Here is a 17,229-nt window from a genome sequence, read left to right as displayed (position 1 = left end):
AGGAATATCAAAAGCACTACATTCAGCGTGACCGATAAGCAAGAGTGTCAAAGGTGAAGTGAGGTGCCTCAAAATATGGCTGCTTGCTGTTGACTCCTTTGGTGAGTGTTAAAGTTCAGTGAAGTCAGTTGGCTGTGCTAAGTGAACAACCAGTGGGCGAGTGATGCAATCAAGTAGAAAGCACAAAGGGTTATCCAGTCTACTCGTTTTATAGATGGCCAGTTACCTTTCACACGGAGGACAGCACTGGAGGACACTGTGCCGCTAGAATTTTTAGCCCGAACCACATACAGTCCAGCATCTGAATCATACACCTTCTCAATGAACAATGTATATTGTGTGTCCCGGTGTAAGAGCTTTATGTGCTCATCTCCCATCACTCTCTGGCCCTTCTTGTACCTGGAGTAGAGAGTCAGGTTTCAAATCAGGTTAATATGAATGTTGGATGAAGCAATGATAATCTGCGATGTCAGGCAAAGTCTTATGGAATATGAAAGTAGGTTAAGAGTAGAAACCATTGATAATCGTAGCTTCCCACCACATCATATTGAAAAGAAAGAAGATTTGTGGTTAAAGAAATACAAGAAAAGTGTTAGGAGCAGGAAACAAATAAAATAATGCCCTAAAAACTGAAATATTCTTTAGAAATAGATCTTCATGTAGCCTTTATTTGACTACAGTAGAACTAGGCCAGAGGTTGAAATACTGTGTTTGGAAAAATATTCATACCAAAAGTTTTCTTGGTTTTCTCCTGTAAATATATCCCATGAAATTAACTGCTATCATTGTTGATTTATTGTTGCAAGTGAGGACCAAATGGATCTTAAATTCATACAATTTTCAATAAAGGCAACAAAAAAAAACCCCTGCTAGAAATTTTTATTTAAGTTTGTACCTATTAGTAAAACGGAGCAATGTCCACATGGGTTGTCTCATGGCTGTTTTGAAGGAAAAGAGCGTAGCAATAACAATAGCACTTAGGCTTATATACCACTTCACACTACTTTACAGCCCTCTCTAAGCAGTTTACAGAGTCAGCCTGTTGCCCCCAACAATCTGGGTCCTCTTTTTACCCACATCGGAAGGATGGAAGGCTGAGTCAACCCTGAGCCGCTCAGTATCAAACTCCTGGAGTAAGCAGTGAGTTAGCCTGCAGTACTGCATTCTAACCACTGTGTCACCATGGCTCTTATTTCTTAGGTTAGCAAATACTAGAATAAGTGGGAGGACAATACTGCTAGCTCACCTCCTCCAGGACATACTGTCTAAGAACTCTGGTGCACACTGTAGGCAATCCCAAAGCACTTGGGTAACTTTGGCACTTGCTATGGAGAATACAAAAGCTTTCAGTATCGAAGCTCTTGGCCAGCACTGGAAAAAAAGACTGAAAGGATCTTCTCCTGGGCACTATCATGCCCAAGGGTTTAGGCAGTGGTGGGGTTCAAATTTTTTTACTACTGGTTCTGTGGGTGTGAATTTGTGAGTGGGGTGGGGCTTTGCGGGCATGGCAGGGGAAGGACACTGCAAAATCCCAATTCCCTCCCCACCCCACTAACCTGCTTTCCAGCTCCATTCCCCTGTTTAGGGTAACAAAAGAAGATCATCTAGGAGGCTGGGAAGCAGCGAGGATGGGGTCAGTCTATTTGCCGGTTCTCCAAACTACTCAAAATTTCCACCACCGGATCCCCAGAACCTGTCAGAACTGGCTGAATACCACCTCTGGCTTTAGGGTCACACAAACAGCATTCTCATGGTGAATTAGGTGACATCTTCATTTTAGTTAAGCAAATCAGAAAACCCAAATTGTTTCACTGTAATGAATTTTGGTCCCTTAGCACAGTCCTGCTCTATATGTATGTCTCGTTCCACTACTGATGACGGAATCAATAAAACCACAGACAAATTCTTTGATTTTTGACCCTCATTTGGCCTTTGCAAGTAGTATCTTATGGAGCATAATAAGCAGATTTTTGAACTGTAGAGCCAGTTATATCGCAAAGGTCTATCTGCTAGTTTTCTTACTGTTAACAAGTATCATTTTAACTAATTTCCTAAAATGCACATAGAAAATGCCACTTGGCACCAAAGTTGAAAAGTACCAGATGAATAGCCATAGAATGGAATAGGGATAGTAGCAAATAAAGAGAGAGAGGGAAGGAGGGGAGGGAGAGGGAGGGAGGGAGACTACCAACTCTTCTTATCATTAGAACATTTTACAGTCAAGAAATGGGCAACCAAGCATGTAATCAAATACAAATGCTTGTTTTATTTTTCTCCATTAAAACAATATTATTATTTTCTACAGGGAAAGATTGATTACTGCCAAATGTTTGCCATCAATACAGTAGAAGAAAATTCCCTTGTATTGCTAAAGTCAGGATATAATTTGATTGGTTGTCTGCCTGTCTATCATCATCTATCTATCTACCTATGAACCACAGTGGCACAGTGGTTAGAATGCAGTACTGTAGACTACTTCTGCTGACTAGCAGCTGCTTGCAATTTGGCAGTTCAAATCTCACCAGGCTCAAGGCTGACTCAGCCTTCTAACCTTCCGAGGTGGGTAAAATGGGGACCCAAATTGTTAGGGGAAATATGCTGACTCTGTAAACTGCTTAGAGAGGGCTGTAAAGTATTATAAAATGGTATATAAGTCAGTGGTGGGTTTCAAAAAATTTTGGAAGCTCTTCTGTAGATGTGGCCTGCTCTCTGGGTCCATGGTGGAACCTCTTCTAACCTGTTCAGTAGATTTGACGAACCGGTTCTACCGAACTGGTGCGAACTGGTAGGAACCCACCTCTGATATAAGTCTATGTGCTATTGTTATATCTATCTATCTATCTATCTATCTATCTATCTATCTATCTATCTATCTATCTATCATCTACCTACCTACCTACCTACCTACCTACCTACCTACCTACCTACCTATCTATCTATCTATCTATCTATCTATCTATCTATCTATCTATCTATCTATCTATCATCTCTCTCCCTCCCTCCCTCTCTCCCTCTCTCTCTTCCTATACCTACAGAGGCAATATAAGATTACTGTCCAACCTTTACAATTTCCTAGCTGATTCTTTTCATTCCAAGCATCAAGAAGTGGGGCAAAAAAGATGAAAATCTGGTATCCACTACCTTTTGTCAGTCTAAGGCTAGTCATTCCTTTATGACCCGGCTCCTACTAGTTTTCTACATAATAGTTTACTGGTATTTATTAATGCCCTTTAAATACAAGATTGCTTTCATTTTGTTATTGTTAAAAAGAAAAGAAAAAAATTCCTTCAATGATCACCAATATTAGAACATAACAAATTTTTACTGAGACATTTCTTTTTTTTTTTTATTAAGAAGGTTTCTTTATAAATTGTTTTTATAATACTCGGTTTACTTCAGAGATTGTTTAATTGTAAAAAGTTAATTTTCTTAAGAAGTTGGACAAGCTGTAATAGCATTTTGTGTCAAATGAAATATTTAGGTTGGGAGCATTAATGATCCAAAGAGAAAGTGATAAGGTATTTTAAAAGGAAAGAATGAAAGAATGAAAGAATTGGATTAGTGATTCAGGCAAGCTGTAATGACAGTTTTTTTTTAAAAAAATCTTTTAATTGTTAGCAAATTTTATCAAATGTGTTAGTTGCTTTCAGATTTGTTATAGATACTCATGAAGAAAATGTTTTTCTCTTTCAAATTCTGCTTTCTTTCTGATTTAGCACATATAGGATAGAATATGATGATTGAAAAAAAAATCAAAAATTATAGCAAAAAAGAGGCAACTCTGGAAAGGTGAAGGAAAATAACCACCCATATGAGATGAATTTAGAATCAATCTGGAACTTATTGACTTCTCTTCACTTCCACTCTACCATGAATTTACTAAGTTCTACATTAGGCTTAATCCATAAAGATCTGTCACTTTCTCTTCATTCTTGAATTTCTTGGCTAGAGATATCCTATAATCTAGCCCAGTGTTTCTCAACCTTGGTGACTTTTAAGTTCTGTGGACTTCAACTCCCAGAATCCCCCAGCCAGCTATGCTTAGCTGGCTGGGGGATTCTGGGAGTTGAAGTCCACAGAACTTAAAAGTCGTCAAGGTTGAGAAACACTGATCTAGCCATTGTACGATTTGACGTTGGGTTGGAAATTAGAAAAGCTGCACCCCAACAAGGGTGAGCAAGCCTACCAGACCCTTTCAAACTGTGTGTCATATCTTTGTAGCTTACCCTTCAAAAGAAAGATCAGAAACATTAAACTAGTGTCAGAGTGGTGTAGAAGTCAACATACAGGTTTTGGAGTGAGAAGACACAGGTTCTATTCCACCTTCAGCCAGGGCAGTTTTCCCCGTGCAACTTTGGACCAGTCACTTTTTCTCCTGCCAATCTCTTTTATAAGGTGGCTACTGTGGCGAAAAATAGGCTCTGAACAAAATACGAGGCAAAAATCTGATAAAAGTGAGGCCCAGAATAGAATGTAAAATGGGTTAGATTTCTGCAGCTCTTGCCAGCATTATAAAACTCCCTGACAGATCATCAGTTTTTATTTTGTTAAATTATATCCCAACTATTTACAATAGTAAGAAAAAACCCCTTTGAAACTCTGCTCATGTGGAATTATTTGAGTTACCAGCTTTATCATTTGAGCACCATGGAAGAGGTGATGATTGGAGGTTCAACTGATTTTATTGCTTGACTCATTAGTTTTCTAAACTTAATTTGCAACATGGGCCTTTTTTTTCTGCTCTAAACTCTTCCTTTTTAAAATCAAAGCTTGATTGGGATTCTTTTCATTCCCTAGGACTCCTTATATAAATTCTTAACCTTTCTGGATTTAGAGTTATAGCCAGAAATAGCAGTAAATATGAATGTGCTGTAATTACACACAAAAGATAAATGCAATTTAATTACTGTTTGCCAACTCTGGGATTTAGCATCAACTTTTCTGTGCGCTAGAGACCAGCTTTATTTAGTGTATATATTCTCCCGTAAATACTCCCAGGAAAGCTTCTTTTCATTATCCTTCAATATTATAAACCTTGTTTTACTCTCTTGTTAGTTGGCCAATTATACCCTCTTGGTTCTCCCACCTTTCTTTGGAAAGGAGCTGCAGAAACGAAAGGACTTTTGGACTACCATTTTCAAAGCAAATAGATAAAATCCTGATGCCTATTGTCTCTTAATTATGAGTGGTATAAGGTAAAGGTTCCCCTCACACATATGTGCTAGTCGTTCCCAACTCTAGGGGGCAGTGCTCATCTCCGTTTCAAAGCCAAAGAGCCAGCACTGTTCTAAGACGTCTCTGTGGTCATGTGGCCGGCATGACTCAATGCCGAAGGCACACAGAACCATCCCACCAAAGCAGTCCCTATTTTTCTACTTGCATTATTTATGTTCTTTCGAACTGCTAGGTTGGCAGAAGCTAGAAAAAGTAATGGGAGCTCACTCCTTTACAAAGCACTAGGGATTCAAACCACTGAACTGCTGACTGTTCTGATCGACAAGCTTGGCATGTTAGCCACTGAGCCACCACATCCCTAATGCTACCAAAGTATAATGTGAATCTTATTCTCTGGCAAATTTCACAAGCTAGGAGCTTACATCTATGGACTTACAGGTCCAGTTTGAATATGGATCAGTGGCTAGATATGAGGTAAACTGAATCCAACACAGAGAATAGCATTTCTACTTGGTTTCTGTAGCTACAATAAAGCTAATCTTCAAATGCAGAGGAATTTCTAAGAATTCAATTCTTATTAAAGGAGTTGTAATGTTTAATAGCTGGAATGTTCTATTGCTAAATAGAAAGGTTTTAACTTCACTCATCTTCATATACTATTTAATACATATAGACTGAATGTGCATGAATTAATCTGAACCTGACAGTAAGTGCTAATATTGTGTAAACACTGTGGGAATGGAATTACGTGGAAATGTGATGTGAATGCTAGCGAGACTATCTGATTTTCAGATTTGTGTTTGCTGGATTAGCCTAATTATATTTAAGTTTTTTCATTGTAAGCTACCCACCAGGTCAATGCAGGTTCTGGGAATCCTGTTACTTCTACTTCCAAAGTCACCGGAGCACCTTCCATGACAGTTACATTAGACAGAAGCTTGGAGAAGTGAGGTGCCTGTCCAGAGACGCTGACCTTGCTGTTCTTTTCAGATATGTTTTTAGCCTCTTCTCCGGTAGCCATCTCCCTCTGACAGTTTCTCGTGGAGTCTGATTGAAAGAGACCTGAAAACGCATTGGATGAAGCATGCAGCCTAGCCTGGTTTTTAGTAGAGTTATTTCCATCATGCAATTTGCTCTGGGCTTCCCTCATGCTTCTGGGAAGCTCACGGCATTGCAAATGGGTCTCGTGCACTTCACTCCTCATGCAGTAGAAAGCCTTTGTCTTGAACGTAGAGGAAACGGGAGAAGTTGCGGGCATTTCTGGAGAACTATGAGCAAATAGAGATTCCATCTTGCCCTTGGAATGGTTGCTTAGGGTGGGAGAAGAAAAACTTCCTAGCTGCTCTGATATGCACTCCTTCCTGTGGCCAGGCACATCAGCAGAAGCAATAAAGGTTAAGGGATCAGAATCATCTTCCATTGTTTTACTGCCAGCACTTATTGGCATTTGCACAGTGTAAGAACTGACATGCACACTACGGGAGCTACTGCTATGTGGTTCTTCTAGTTCTGTTTCCGAATGCAGAAGGTTGGATTCTGGGGTCTCAGAAAGTGGAGGTAATGAGATATCATCAGGAGATATACACTCATATTCCTCTCCAGAGAGTGCATCTTCTGCCAGGAGCTCAGTGTGAAAGCCTTCCTCCTTGGCAGCAAAAGATAGCTCTGTGTCCTGTGAAATAGAATCCTCAACAGCTGGGCAGATAATTGATGTCTCAGCCAAGTTCTTCTCTTCCTTAAAAGCAAAAAAAGGATGGGGAGGGAAGGGAAGAGAATGGAGGGGAAAGGAAGGGAAAGGAAAGAAGGGAAAGGGAGGGAAGGGAGGGGAAAGGAAGGGAAAGGAAAGGAAGGGAGGGGAAAGGAAGGGAAGGGAAGGAAAAGGGAGAGAAGAGAATGGAGGAGAAAGCAAAAAGGGAAGGGAAATGAAAGAAAGGGAAGGGAAGGGAAGGAAAAGGAAAGGAAGGGAAAGGAAAGGAAAAGAAGGAAAGGAAGGGAAGAGAAGAGAATGGAGGGGAAAGGAAGAGAAGGAAAAGGAAAGGAAGGGAAAGGAAAGGAAAAGAAGGAAAGGAAGGGAAGAGAAGAGAATGGAGGGGAAAGGAAGAGAAGGAAAAGGAAAGGAAGGGAAAGGAAAGGAAAAGAAGGAAAGGAAAGGGAGAGAAGAGAATGGAGGAGAAAGGAGAAAGGGAAAGGAAAGGGAAGAAAGGGAAGGGAAGGGAAGAGAAGGAAAAGGAAGGGAAAGGAAAGGAAAGGAAAGGAAGAGAAGAGAATGAGGGTGGAAGGAAGGGAAGGGAAAGGGAGAGAAGAGAATGGAAGAGAAAGGAAAAAGGAAGGGAAAGGAAACAAAGGGAAGGGAAAGGAAAGGAAAGGAAGAGAAGAGAAGAGAAGACAATGGAGGAGAAAGAAGGAAAGGGAAATGAAGGGAGGCGAAGGGAAGGGAAGGGGAAGGGAAGGGAAAGAGAGTGAAGAGAAAGGGAGGAGAAAGGGAAGAGAAGATGCAAAAAAGACTTTAAATAATGTCTATAAAACCTATTTTACCTAATCTTTTTTCACATATTTCTTTCATATATTAAATTTTAAAGATGTAACTAGTCGTCTGTCAGAAGGCCCATTTAGTCCAATTTAAAATAATCTTTTTAAAGAAGAGTAGATATAATTCTGAGCAAACGTAGAAATTACTGAGTTTTTTCTATTTTTTGGAAATACATATTGCAATTGTAGCAATGTTTTCTATGTTTGCATCCCTGAAAAAAAAATATTATGCCTTTTAATTTATTAAACTAATTATTTAAATGTCAGACTGCAGATTACTTTTACTAAATGCAATGAAGAAAGAAAGGTACTACTGAAATAACATCTAATGTTTCTATTTGCACTAGGATAACATAAATGTTATACTGAGAAGGGAAATATTCTGTTTCTCCCATAACTTTGTGTCCCCCCAGTGATCTGCGTTTATAACAGATTCTGAAAAGATAGTTATTGAGATGGCCACTAGCTTGAATGTTATTATCATGAAGGATAATTTTATAGCTAGCTATTTGCCTTAATAATGAATGGGACATCTGTATTTGTGGTATATTATGGAGCTCCATTTCTACAGACATTCAGGATAGAAAAAATGTTTAATTTCTCAATGCACCTGCTTGGCTAGCGTAGGACATAGGAGGCTAACCCAAATACATATTTTAAAAATCAAGAGTAAAGAGTAAAGGTCTTTTACTCCCATGTTTGATATTTGTTGCTCCCAGGAAGTTATGCAAATCCAATTATTCATCAATAATTCAAAATTGTTGGTTTCCTTTCCTTTAAAACACATTAAACCTTTAGCTGAGGAATTTTCCTGTTTAAACTATGATTTCCCCTACTAGAAATCATTCAGAGATCTGTCAAGCGATCTTAATATACTTTCTGCTCACCTCTGTTCTAAAAGCAGAGGCAAGAAATAAAACTTTCTTAGAGTTTGTTAGTGAGAGGCAGTGGCAATGCCTAAACATTACATGTTCAAGAATTTCTGCCCCACTCCAGAAAAAATCCACTTCAGTAACTGAGTACATGAAAAAGGGGGTATATTGTCCAAATCCTAGGCTTTCACAGGATAATTTTTAAAAACCTGTTTGTGTGTATAAAAAAATTGCTAAAAGATTATTTTCTAAATAAGTAGAATACCTTTATATACTGCCAAATTAAGTTTCGCTTTATACTAGCTTTTATGGGAAAACCCTTTTATATTTGCTGTCCTTCCTTAAACCGTTCATAACGCAAAACCTTTTCTCGAATTTTCTTGAGGGCCTTATATTGGATGGGTGTATTGTTCTTTTTCTTTTTTAAAAAAATATGTTTTTATTATTTACATAGAAGTATTTTGAACACAATGTGGTTGTCCTGACATTTCACTTGCCATAAAAACCAAAGTGAAAATAAATAACATCTATGCTACTTTAACAGTGCTAATGTTGTACAATTATTTATATAGGTTGGTCAATAATAAGTACTGCTCTTTTTCAACAGCATTGAAGATAAGAATATTTTTGCTATCAAAGATTATAGTATGAACTTTGATGGATGTCACTTGATTTAATTGGATATGTGGATTATAGTTTGTGAGATGACTATACTTCCTGTTCCTGTACCAATTGTGAGAATAGCTCTCCCTCCCTCCCTCCCTCCCTCCCTCCCCCCCTCTCTCCCCCCTTTTTTGGAACCATTGTCCAGCAACTGCATAGTCCTTTTTTTCAGATCAACTGTTGATGTATTGATTGCAACAGAAATTGACTGACTGGCTTGTCACCAGAACCTGAAGTTTTGGGTTGAAAGAGAATGCTGGCACAAAGTCAACCAGCCAACTTTCATGGCTAAGGAGGAACTATAGGCCACATATCTTGGTTTCTAGCCTGGTGCCTTAACCACCAGAAAAAAAATGGTTCTCTAAATGTTATCTCTCTTTGTCTTTCCCTATAATTGTCTTTTGCTGATCTCAGAGCCTTTCCTCTGCCATTCTACCCAGGCATGGAATGCTTGCTCTCAGATAGATTGTAGGTAACTATCTATTAAATATTGCTTATTCATCTCATATATTTCTTCCCATAAACTCTTATTTCTGTTAATGTTAGAAAACTGTTTCACTAATAGGAATAGGAATATTGTTTATTGGCCAAGTGTAATTGGACACACAAGGAATTCGTCTCCAATGCATAAGCTCTCAGTGTACATACAAACAGCAAAATTTGTAATCATAGATCATAAATCATTAGATACCATCCTTGATCTGATTAGATTCCCGCTCTTAGGAGCACTTATACACCAACGCAAATCACACTGCCTCCAACAGACTTAACTCGGGACTTGGAATTGCAAATAACCCTGATATATCTATGTGTCAGGGTACCTTATCTGCCGAGGGGGGCATGCAATTTTAAGGCAGGGAATGCCACCTCACAAATGATAATGTACTCCTCCCTTATGTTGTCAGGGAGTTATTTCATTTGCTCTGACTCCCACCTCCTGGAATTCCCTCATACTGGCCTGACTCTGTTATTTTATGTAGAAAAGACCAAAAGCAAAATTTCAGCATTAATGCTGAAATCTGTCACCATGACAAACTTTTTCATTTTTTGAAGATTTGAGAAGAGGTGCATTTACTAGGTAGATGTCTGAAAAGGCTGGTCAAAGGAGGTAGTTGCTGGCCAGCATGTAATGACTCTTTAGCTGTTTGATTATTCACTGGCCAGAAAGGGCAAGAAATGATTGTCTCCCTGTGAGTTGTATGAATGCCCAGATCCAAATGTATAGGACAGCACCAGTCAACTCTGAATTCCCAGGACTGAGAGACAAAAGTATTGTTTGTCCAGAAGTGACCATTTCCATCTTTTCTTATATATTTCCTTTTACCCTATCCTACTTGTGCTGCTGTAATGTCCATAAGAAAAAAATTGGCTACAGAAGTATAGTACCATCTTGTACCAATTATCTGGACATACCTTTAACAATCTTTGGACCATTATGTTATTATCCACTTTTAATGTCAATATTTTTTAATTATATTTTAATGTTAGTATTTTTGATATAGTGTGGAAACTAATATGTATTGCTGTTCTTTGACCGTAATAATTACCTATCCTACTTTCCAGCATTATATACACAAATATAATACTCCTCAGACAAATCTATCCTTCATGAATCATGAAATGGTACATGTAATAAATATATTACTCTTTAATTAGTCTTTATGGTTCCACAAGACTCTGTTGGATTTCCTGAAAAAGATTAACCTGACTTTATCCCCCCTCTGGAAAGCAACACCATCTATCTTTCTTAACGTTACCTTTTCCACGCTGAATGAAATAACAGTGCTTTCCATCTTAGTTATAAATGGGCTTTCAGATAATGTTAAAAAGCCTTCTCAAAAGCACACATGTTTATGACATGAATGGATTCATTTTAACTGTAAGAAAGTAAATAATTCAGTGTGGGAGGGCTTTCCCTAATTATATATTTTCCAAGCAAGGTTTTTCTTTTAAGAATTTTCATGCTTGAATTAATTCCCTAATACCAGCCCTTAGTTTGAGTTACACAACATTTACTTGGGGGGGAAAAAAGTACAAACCTGTTTCTTCAGCTCATATATTCTTTCTTTTACATCCTCTTTATCTATCTTCTCTTTTTGACTGTCTTGTTCTGTTCTTAGCTCATCATCACATTTATTAGAATTTGGTGATTTCCCCTTTAATGAATCTTCCTGTGAAACAAAGCCAAAAGTAGAAACAAAATAAAAACAATTTTCCACAGCAGGGGATGTGATGTTTTATCAACACAAGCAAGAAAATGCAAGCTTTTGCAGCAGGAGATCTGGGATTCAGATTCACGTAAAGCAACACAATATAATCTTTGTATTTGTTCATGGCACATTTGTCATGTTTACAGTTATATCAAGCTGGGTCCTTCTAGGTAGCTCATATCACTAAAAAGCCCCATAGAAATAGGAAACAGCAAAATGTCCCAAAGGTGCTTTTTCTTTTATTTTTCAATTCCTTTTTTTTAAAATATAATTTTTATTAAACATTATTACCTTTAAAAACAGAAAGAAAAATACAACAACATAAGAAAAGACAAAACATACATAACAATATAAAGTAAACATACAGCCTTTTGTATCGGCATTCATTAGTTATACATTTTTTAAAGCGTAAAACATACAGATACAAATACAATTTTAAACATACAAACCCCCCCCTCGCGGTGGCAGTCATTCACAGCCCAACTTTTTTCTTTCCTTCCTCATTGTTAGGTCTCTAAGCCACATCTTCTCATTGCAAAGTTCAGGGATCTATTACAATACCCATGTTCACTTTTAACTTTCCCCATTTTAAGGTGCTTTTTCAAGAGGTTGAAAAAGAGCTCATCCAAGAGCTTCAAGAGTTGAAGCTTCTTGGATGAGAAGTGAAACGTCTTCAAAGAAAAAACAGGAAGCCCAGTGGCCTCTTGAAAAAGCACCTTTGGGACAACCATGACCTGGATGACTGAGAATCTCCATATACCAAACAGCAAAACATGAAAGAAATCCTGTAATCCAGAATTTGATAAAACAGCAGTAGACTTTATGCAGTATGCTGTTTTAAAAGAAGGGTTGCTACTGAAGGAGTGAGACAGGGCACTTCCATGGATTATGTTAATCTGCCCACAAGCCATTGGGACATACTGGAAGGCCTTAGAGAAACAGGTGTCAAACTCCCCACGTCATGTTGCCATCAAAGATGTTTTCCCCCTTTGTGGAGCTGGGGTAGGCATTGCCTGCACATGACATATCCGGCCCACAGGCCGCCAGTTTGACACCCCTGCCTTAGAGAGGTGTCAAAGCAGTTTTCCCTGAAATTGGTGCCAAATCTTATTCAGACATGCCCTACCCCAAGTAAAGACAGACACCATAATGGCTCAGCATTTGAATATCATTTTTAAACTCATTTCTGGCTTATCGACTCTTCAGATTAGAATCCAATATATGCATAGAATCCTGTGTCACGTGTTTAGAAATCCACTGAGACCAAAGGATCCTCAGCTATTGTCTTGGAAGTACCCCCTGGAAGGACCTTTCTGCATACCCTGAATATTTACGTCTTTATTATTCAGTAGCTGGCTCACTTACTCACTACCCTCAAATCTATGTCCTGCATCTCCACAGCATATTTTAATGGCATAAATAGTTAATAGATTCTGCTGTAAAATTGATTTTTTTTCTATAGGAAGAAAACATTACCCCAAGCTTGTCTTCAAGTTCTGTCAAGGAGCTACACAGTTCACCGATAGAGTCAAGAACGTCTTTGTGTTTTGCTGTTATTTTTTCAACGTGCTTCTTTCCTTCTTCATTACCTGCAGTTTACAGAAAGGAATGATAGGACATCTGCATTATCCACAACAATGTGAATGAAAAGCTGAAACTTGACTGGATCCCAGAAAATCTAGACCTATCTTCCAGGCCCTGGAACCAGGGGTGAAATTCAGCAAGTTCTGACAGGTTCTGAAGAACCGGTAGTGGAAAATTTGAGTAGTTTGGAGAACTGGCAAATACCACCTCTGGCTGGCCCCGGAGTAGGGTGGGAGTGGAGATTTTGCAGTATCCTTCCCCTGGAGTAGGGTGGGAATGTAGATTTTGCAATATCCTTCCCCTGGAGTAGGGTGGGAATGTAGATTTTGCAATATCCTTCCCCTGGAGTAGGGTGGGAATGCAGATTTTGCAGTACCCTTCCCCTAGGAGTGGGGAGGAAATGGAGATTTTACAATATCCTTCACTTCCATACCCATCAAGCCAGACCCACAGAACCCGTAATAAGAAAATTTGAATTTCACCGCTGCCTAGAACCCTTTTTGCATGATTACTTAGAAATAAGTCCCAGTAGTAGGTTCAGTGAAGCTTTCTTCCAGATAATTAAGGTATTATGAAACAGGAGCTACTTTTTAAATAAACTTATTTATTAAATTTATATACTGCCTTTTGTATGGAACTCAAAGTAGGGTGTAGGGTACTTCCTCTTCCAACTTTTCCAATAATCTTGCAAGGCAGATTTGGCTGAGAGAGGAGATTGGTCCAAAGTTACCATGAGCTTCTATGAACATGAAGTAGCTTCTAGTCCAACAGTTTAATCACTATAACATTTTGGCTTAATGTTAAAAGTTTAAAAAAATTGACATTTATCATTCCAATTTTCAGTCTCAGTGATAAATATACATAGTCCCTTTGTTGCAAGTATTGATGATATAAATTTACTGAAAATTACAGTTGTGGTCTTATCTCTCAATGCTAGTGATTGTATGAAAGTGTCAAAAAGCCGGGACGCAAGTACATAGACTGGGGGGAAAAGTCATACATTTAATTTAACTTTCCTTAGTAGAAATTATTAGGACCTCTGTGTCACTACTGGTTTTACACTCCCTAACCTTAAAGACTATCACTTTTGCTGACTTCAAATGCGGAGAAGGAGAGCAGAAAATTATAGCCCTACCTGTAGCCTGCAATCTCCTGCAGTAACAAAAATGTCTCATCTTTTTCCACACAAAAACAGAAAGAGGGAGGGAAGGAGCTCATTGACTAGCTGAAATGTCATTATCCTGCATATTCCCTTATTTTGGGCTGCTTTATTCTGGAGCTGTTTTCAGAAGTATCAGTGTCAAAAACCAGATTGCAGATTTTGAAATCTATGTCTGATATTTTTATGGCTCTGCACTTTAGTATTATTCTTTATATTTTTTTTAACAAACTAATATTCATCCATCTTGGAATAACAGCGACTCAATATTCAAAGTGTACTCATCAGATTTTTAAGTTTCGAGTTTTTACCGTATAAATCTTTAGCAAGGTGAGTTAGTTGCTGGATTCTTTCCTCTTGCTGGGGGATCACAGGATCAATAAACTTCTTGAATTGCTTGTAGAGTATTTCTACTGCTTCCCTTGTTTTGCACTCTGTTGAGTATCTACTAACCCTAAGTACTGTTGCATTTGCCTCTTCACACCAAAATTGACACTATGTAAGAGAAGGGAATTAAACATCCAATATATCAAATAGTGGCATTTTCCCACCAATAAAATCATTCTGTGAAATATTGCTTCATGAAGAAAAAATATCAATATAAGAATCAACAAATTGATGGCACAAAATCCAATCAGTCTATCAGTCTGTCAGTCAAAACATTGTGCAACCAAGTACATTAAAACTTCATTTTCTTATTGCTGTAGGACAACTTTCACCCATCTCAGACTCTACCCAATATGTTGGACTACTACTTTAAGACTGTTATACAGAACGTTTTGTCTAAATCTTGACAATCTTATATTAATTTCATGAGTGCAACCCTCCACCCTTCCTTCCAGATATTGTATATTGAAAGAGAAAAGAAGTGGCTGTTTTAATAATTGTCAGCATTCTAAGTTGCAGGACATTCATAAAATATGTACAAGATTGTCAACATTTGTATCAACTATTCACTATAGGTGAGAATATTTTCAAATGCTGAGCAGGAAGTGGTCAGTCAGACAATTTTGTTTTTCATAAAATATTTTATTCAATTTTCACATTCCATTTGCAATCATTTATATACAGGGTATTTACTATATAAAAAAAAAGAAAAAAAAGAAAAACAAAGAAAAAGGGAATAAAACGAACAAGTAAAGAGAAAACACAACTCATCATTCACAACCCCACCCTTGCATCCTCCATACACCCCATCTACCCCCTCCAACTTTCCTTTCTCCCTCTAACACTCCCCTCCTACTTCCCTTTCCCCTCAATCCTTCCTTCTCCCCTTACTCCCCGGACACCCTCCTTACCTTCCCCTTACTCCTTCCTTACTCCTCCCTCTTCTTTCCCTCTACCTCCCTCCTTGGTGTATGCCTTTATTCGAGTGTTGTTTGATCTGATAAAAGTAAAATGAACCAAGGAAAAAAAAATAATAATAATGATTAAAAAAAAGAACCACCGTATATAAATACATTCTTGTTCTTATTAAAACTATGTTAACACCCCCCCACCCCACCCCCCACAATCCCCATCCCTAATCCTCCCGACTTCCCAGGGCCCACACCTGGCACTACCTTCTGTCTAAAATATCTTGTATACATATGAATTAAAAAATAAAAGTATATATCAAAAGAAAAGAAAAGCAGAAAAAGGAAAAAAAAAAAAGGAAAAAAAGAAAAGAGAAAAGAAAAAAAAGAAAAAAAAAGAAACCACTCTTGTATTGATCTCAGCCCCCCATCTTTATCTATGCTTAAATAGTATAAATCATTCTATCTATATTTTATTCTCGTCTCTTACTTCTTTGCTATTTACCCCAACCTTCTGTAGACTCTCCCGTTCCCTTCCTAAACCTCATGATCCCTTCCAATAAAATTTAAGCAGCGTGGTTCATGCCATATATTCAAATATAACTTTACAGACAAGTAATCAAACTTTCCCTTCTAGTAAAATTTAAACAACGTAAATAATCTTTCTTTACCCCTTTTTCAAACAGTAATTCAAAATAATAAATAACTTAGTTCATTCCACATTCATTTTACCTTCATCCCTCACTTGTCTGATATTTACCACTATCAAATTTATACTAGCATTTGTTTAAAATATAACTCAGAGTGAATTGTAGCATGAATCATTTCACATATTCCAATAATACTTTCAGCAAGAGTCAGTTAACCTTCTATTTTGAGGTAGTCCCTTCTAACAGAGTTTAAACAACATAAGTCATTCTGCATTCTTTTTACAGTTATCTTCCCAGGCGGCTTCCTGTTCTAATAAGCTTTAAACAACGTAGATTTTGCCCTCTTCCCTTGCTTGTCTGATATTTACCACAAATAACGTAGTTCATTCCACATGCATTTTACCCTCATCTCTTGCTTGTCTGATATTTACCACTATCAAATTTATACTAGCGTTTATTTAAAAAGTAACTCAGAACTATTACAACCAACTTTCCCTTCAAATAAAAGTTAAGTAGCATGGATCATATTCAAATAATACTTTCAGCAAGAGTCAGTTAACCTTCTATTTTAAAATAGTCCCATCTAACAAAGTTTAAACAACATAAATCGTTCCGCATTCTTTTAACCACTATCAAATTTATGCTAACGTTACTTTAGAATCTAGCTCAAAGTAGTTTCACCCAGCTTTCCCTTCTGATAAAAATTAGTCCACTTTTTCTACCGGAGAGAGGTCTCAAACCCCCATTCAGTCCTCAACTTTAGGAAGTCTTTTGAAGTATCTAAATTCTCGATCTGCGTTCTTCTGCTTCTCTGAGGGAGGAGGGGCTGCCCCCTCCATCTTGCAGCCGCATGACCAGCCGTTTGCTTTCTCCTTCCGCTTGTCTCTCCTCTCTTCCAAGCGCGTCAGGAAGACCCGCCTTCAGAATCCTACAATAGAAATCTTGAGCCTCCGAAACAGAGTTAAGACGAAATCTTTGATTCTCAAATGTAACTGTAATACCGGCAGGGGCCTCCCATCTGTATCGAATCTGTTGACTCCTAAGCTCCTTAGTTAAAAAGGTGTAATTCCTTCTTGCCTTCAACATCTGAAA

The 17,229-nt window shown here is 38.0% G+C and overlaps 1 protein-coding gene across 3 annotated transcripts in view; it reads right to left on the bottom strand.

The window, feature by feature from the left end:
* CCDC141 (coiled-coil domain containing 141) overlaps positions 1-17,229 on the bottom strand; it is a 135,920-nt gene that overhangs the window by 13,192 nt on the left and 105,499 nt on the right. For all 3 annotated transcript variants that reach the window (XM_087708414.1, XM_087708422.1, XM_087708428.1), the window contains 5 exons: positions 14,504-14,687; positions 12,926-13,038; positions 11,279-11,410; positions 6,027-6,910; positions 227-399 (listed from right to left, as the gene is read on the bottom strand). In XM_087708414.1, the coding sequence (XP_087564540.1) occupies positions 227-399; positions 6,027-6,910; positions 11,279-11,410; positions 12,926-13,038; positions 14,504-14,687 (1,486 nt within the window). The remainder of the gene's footprint in view (positions 1-226; positions 400-6,026; positions 6,911-11,278; positions 11,411-12,925; positions 13,039-14,503; positions 14,688-17,229) is intronic.

The sequence above is a fragment of the Thamnophis sirtalis genome, unplaced genomic scaffold (genome assembly GCF_051295495.1).
Source record: "Thamnophis sirtalis isolate CommonGarterSnake01/CBP01778 unplaced genomic scaffold, rThaSir2_p1.2 scaffold_1, whole genome shotgun sequence".
In the NCBI taxonomy this organism is placed as follows: Eukaryota; Metazoa; Chordata; class Lepidosauria; order Squamata; family Natricidae; genus Thamnophis; species Thamnophis sirtalis.
This window is presented reverse-complemented; position numbering and strand designations above follow the sequence as displayed.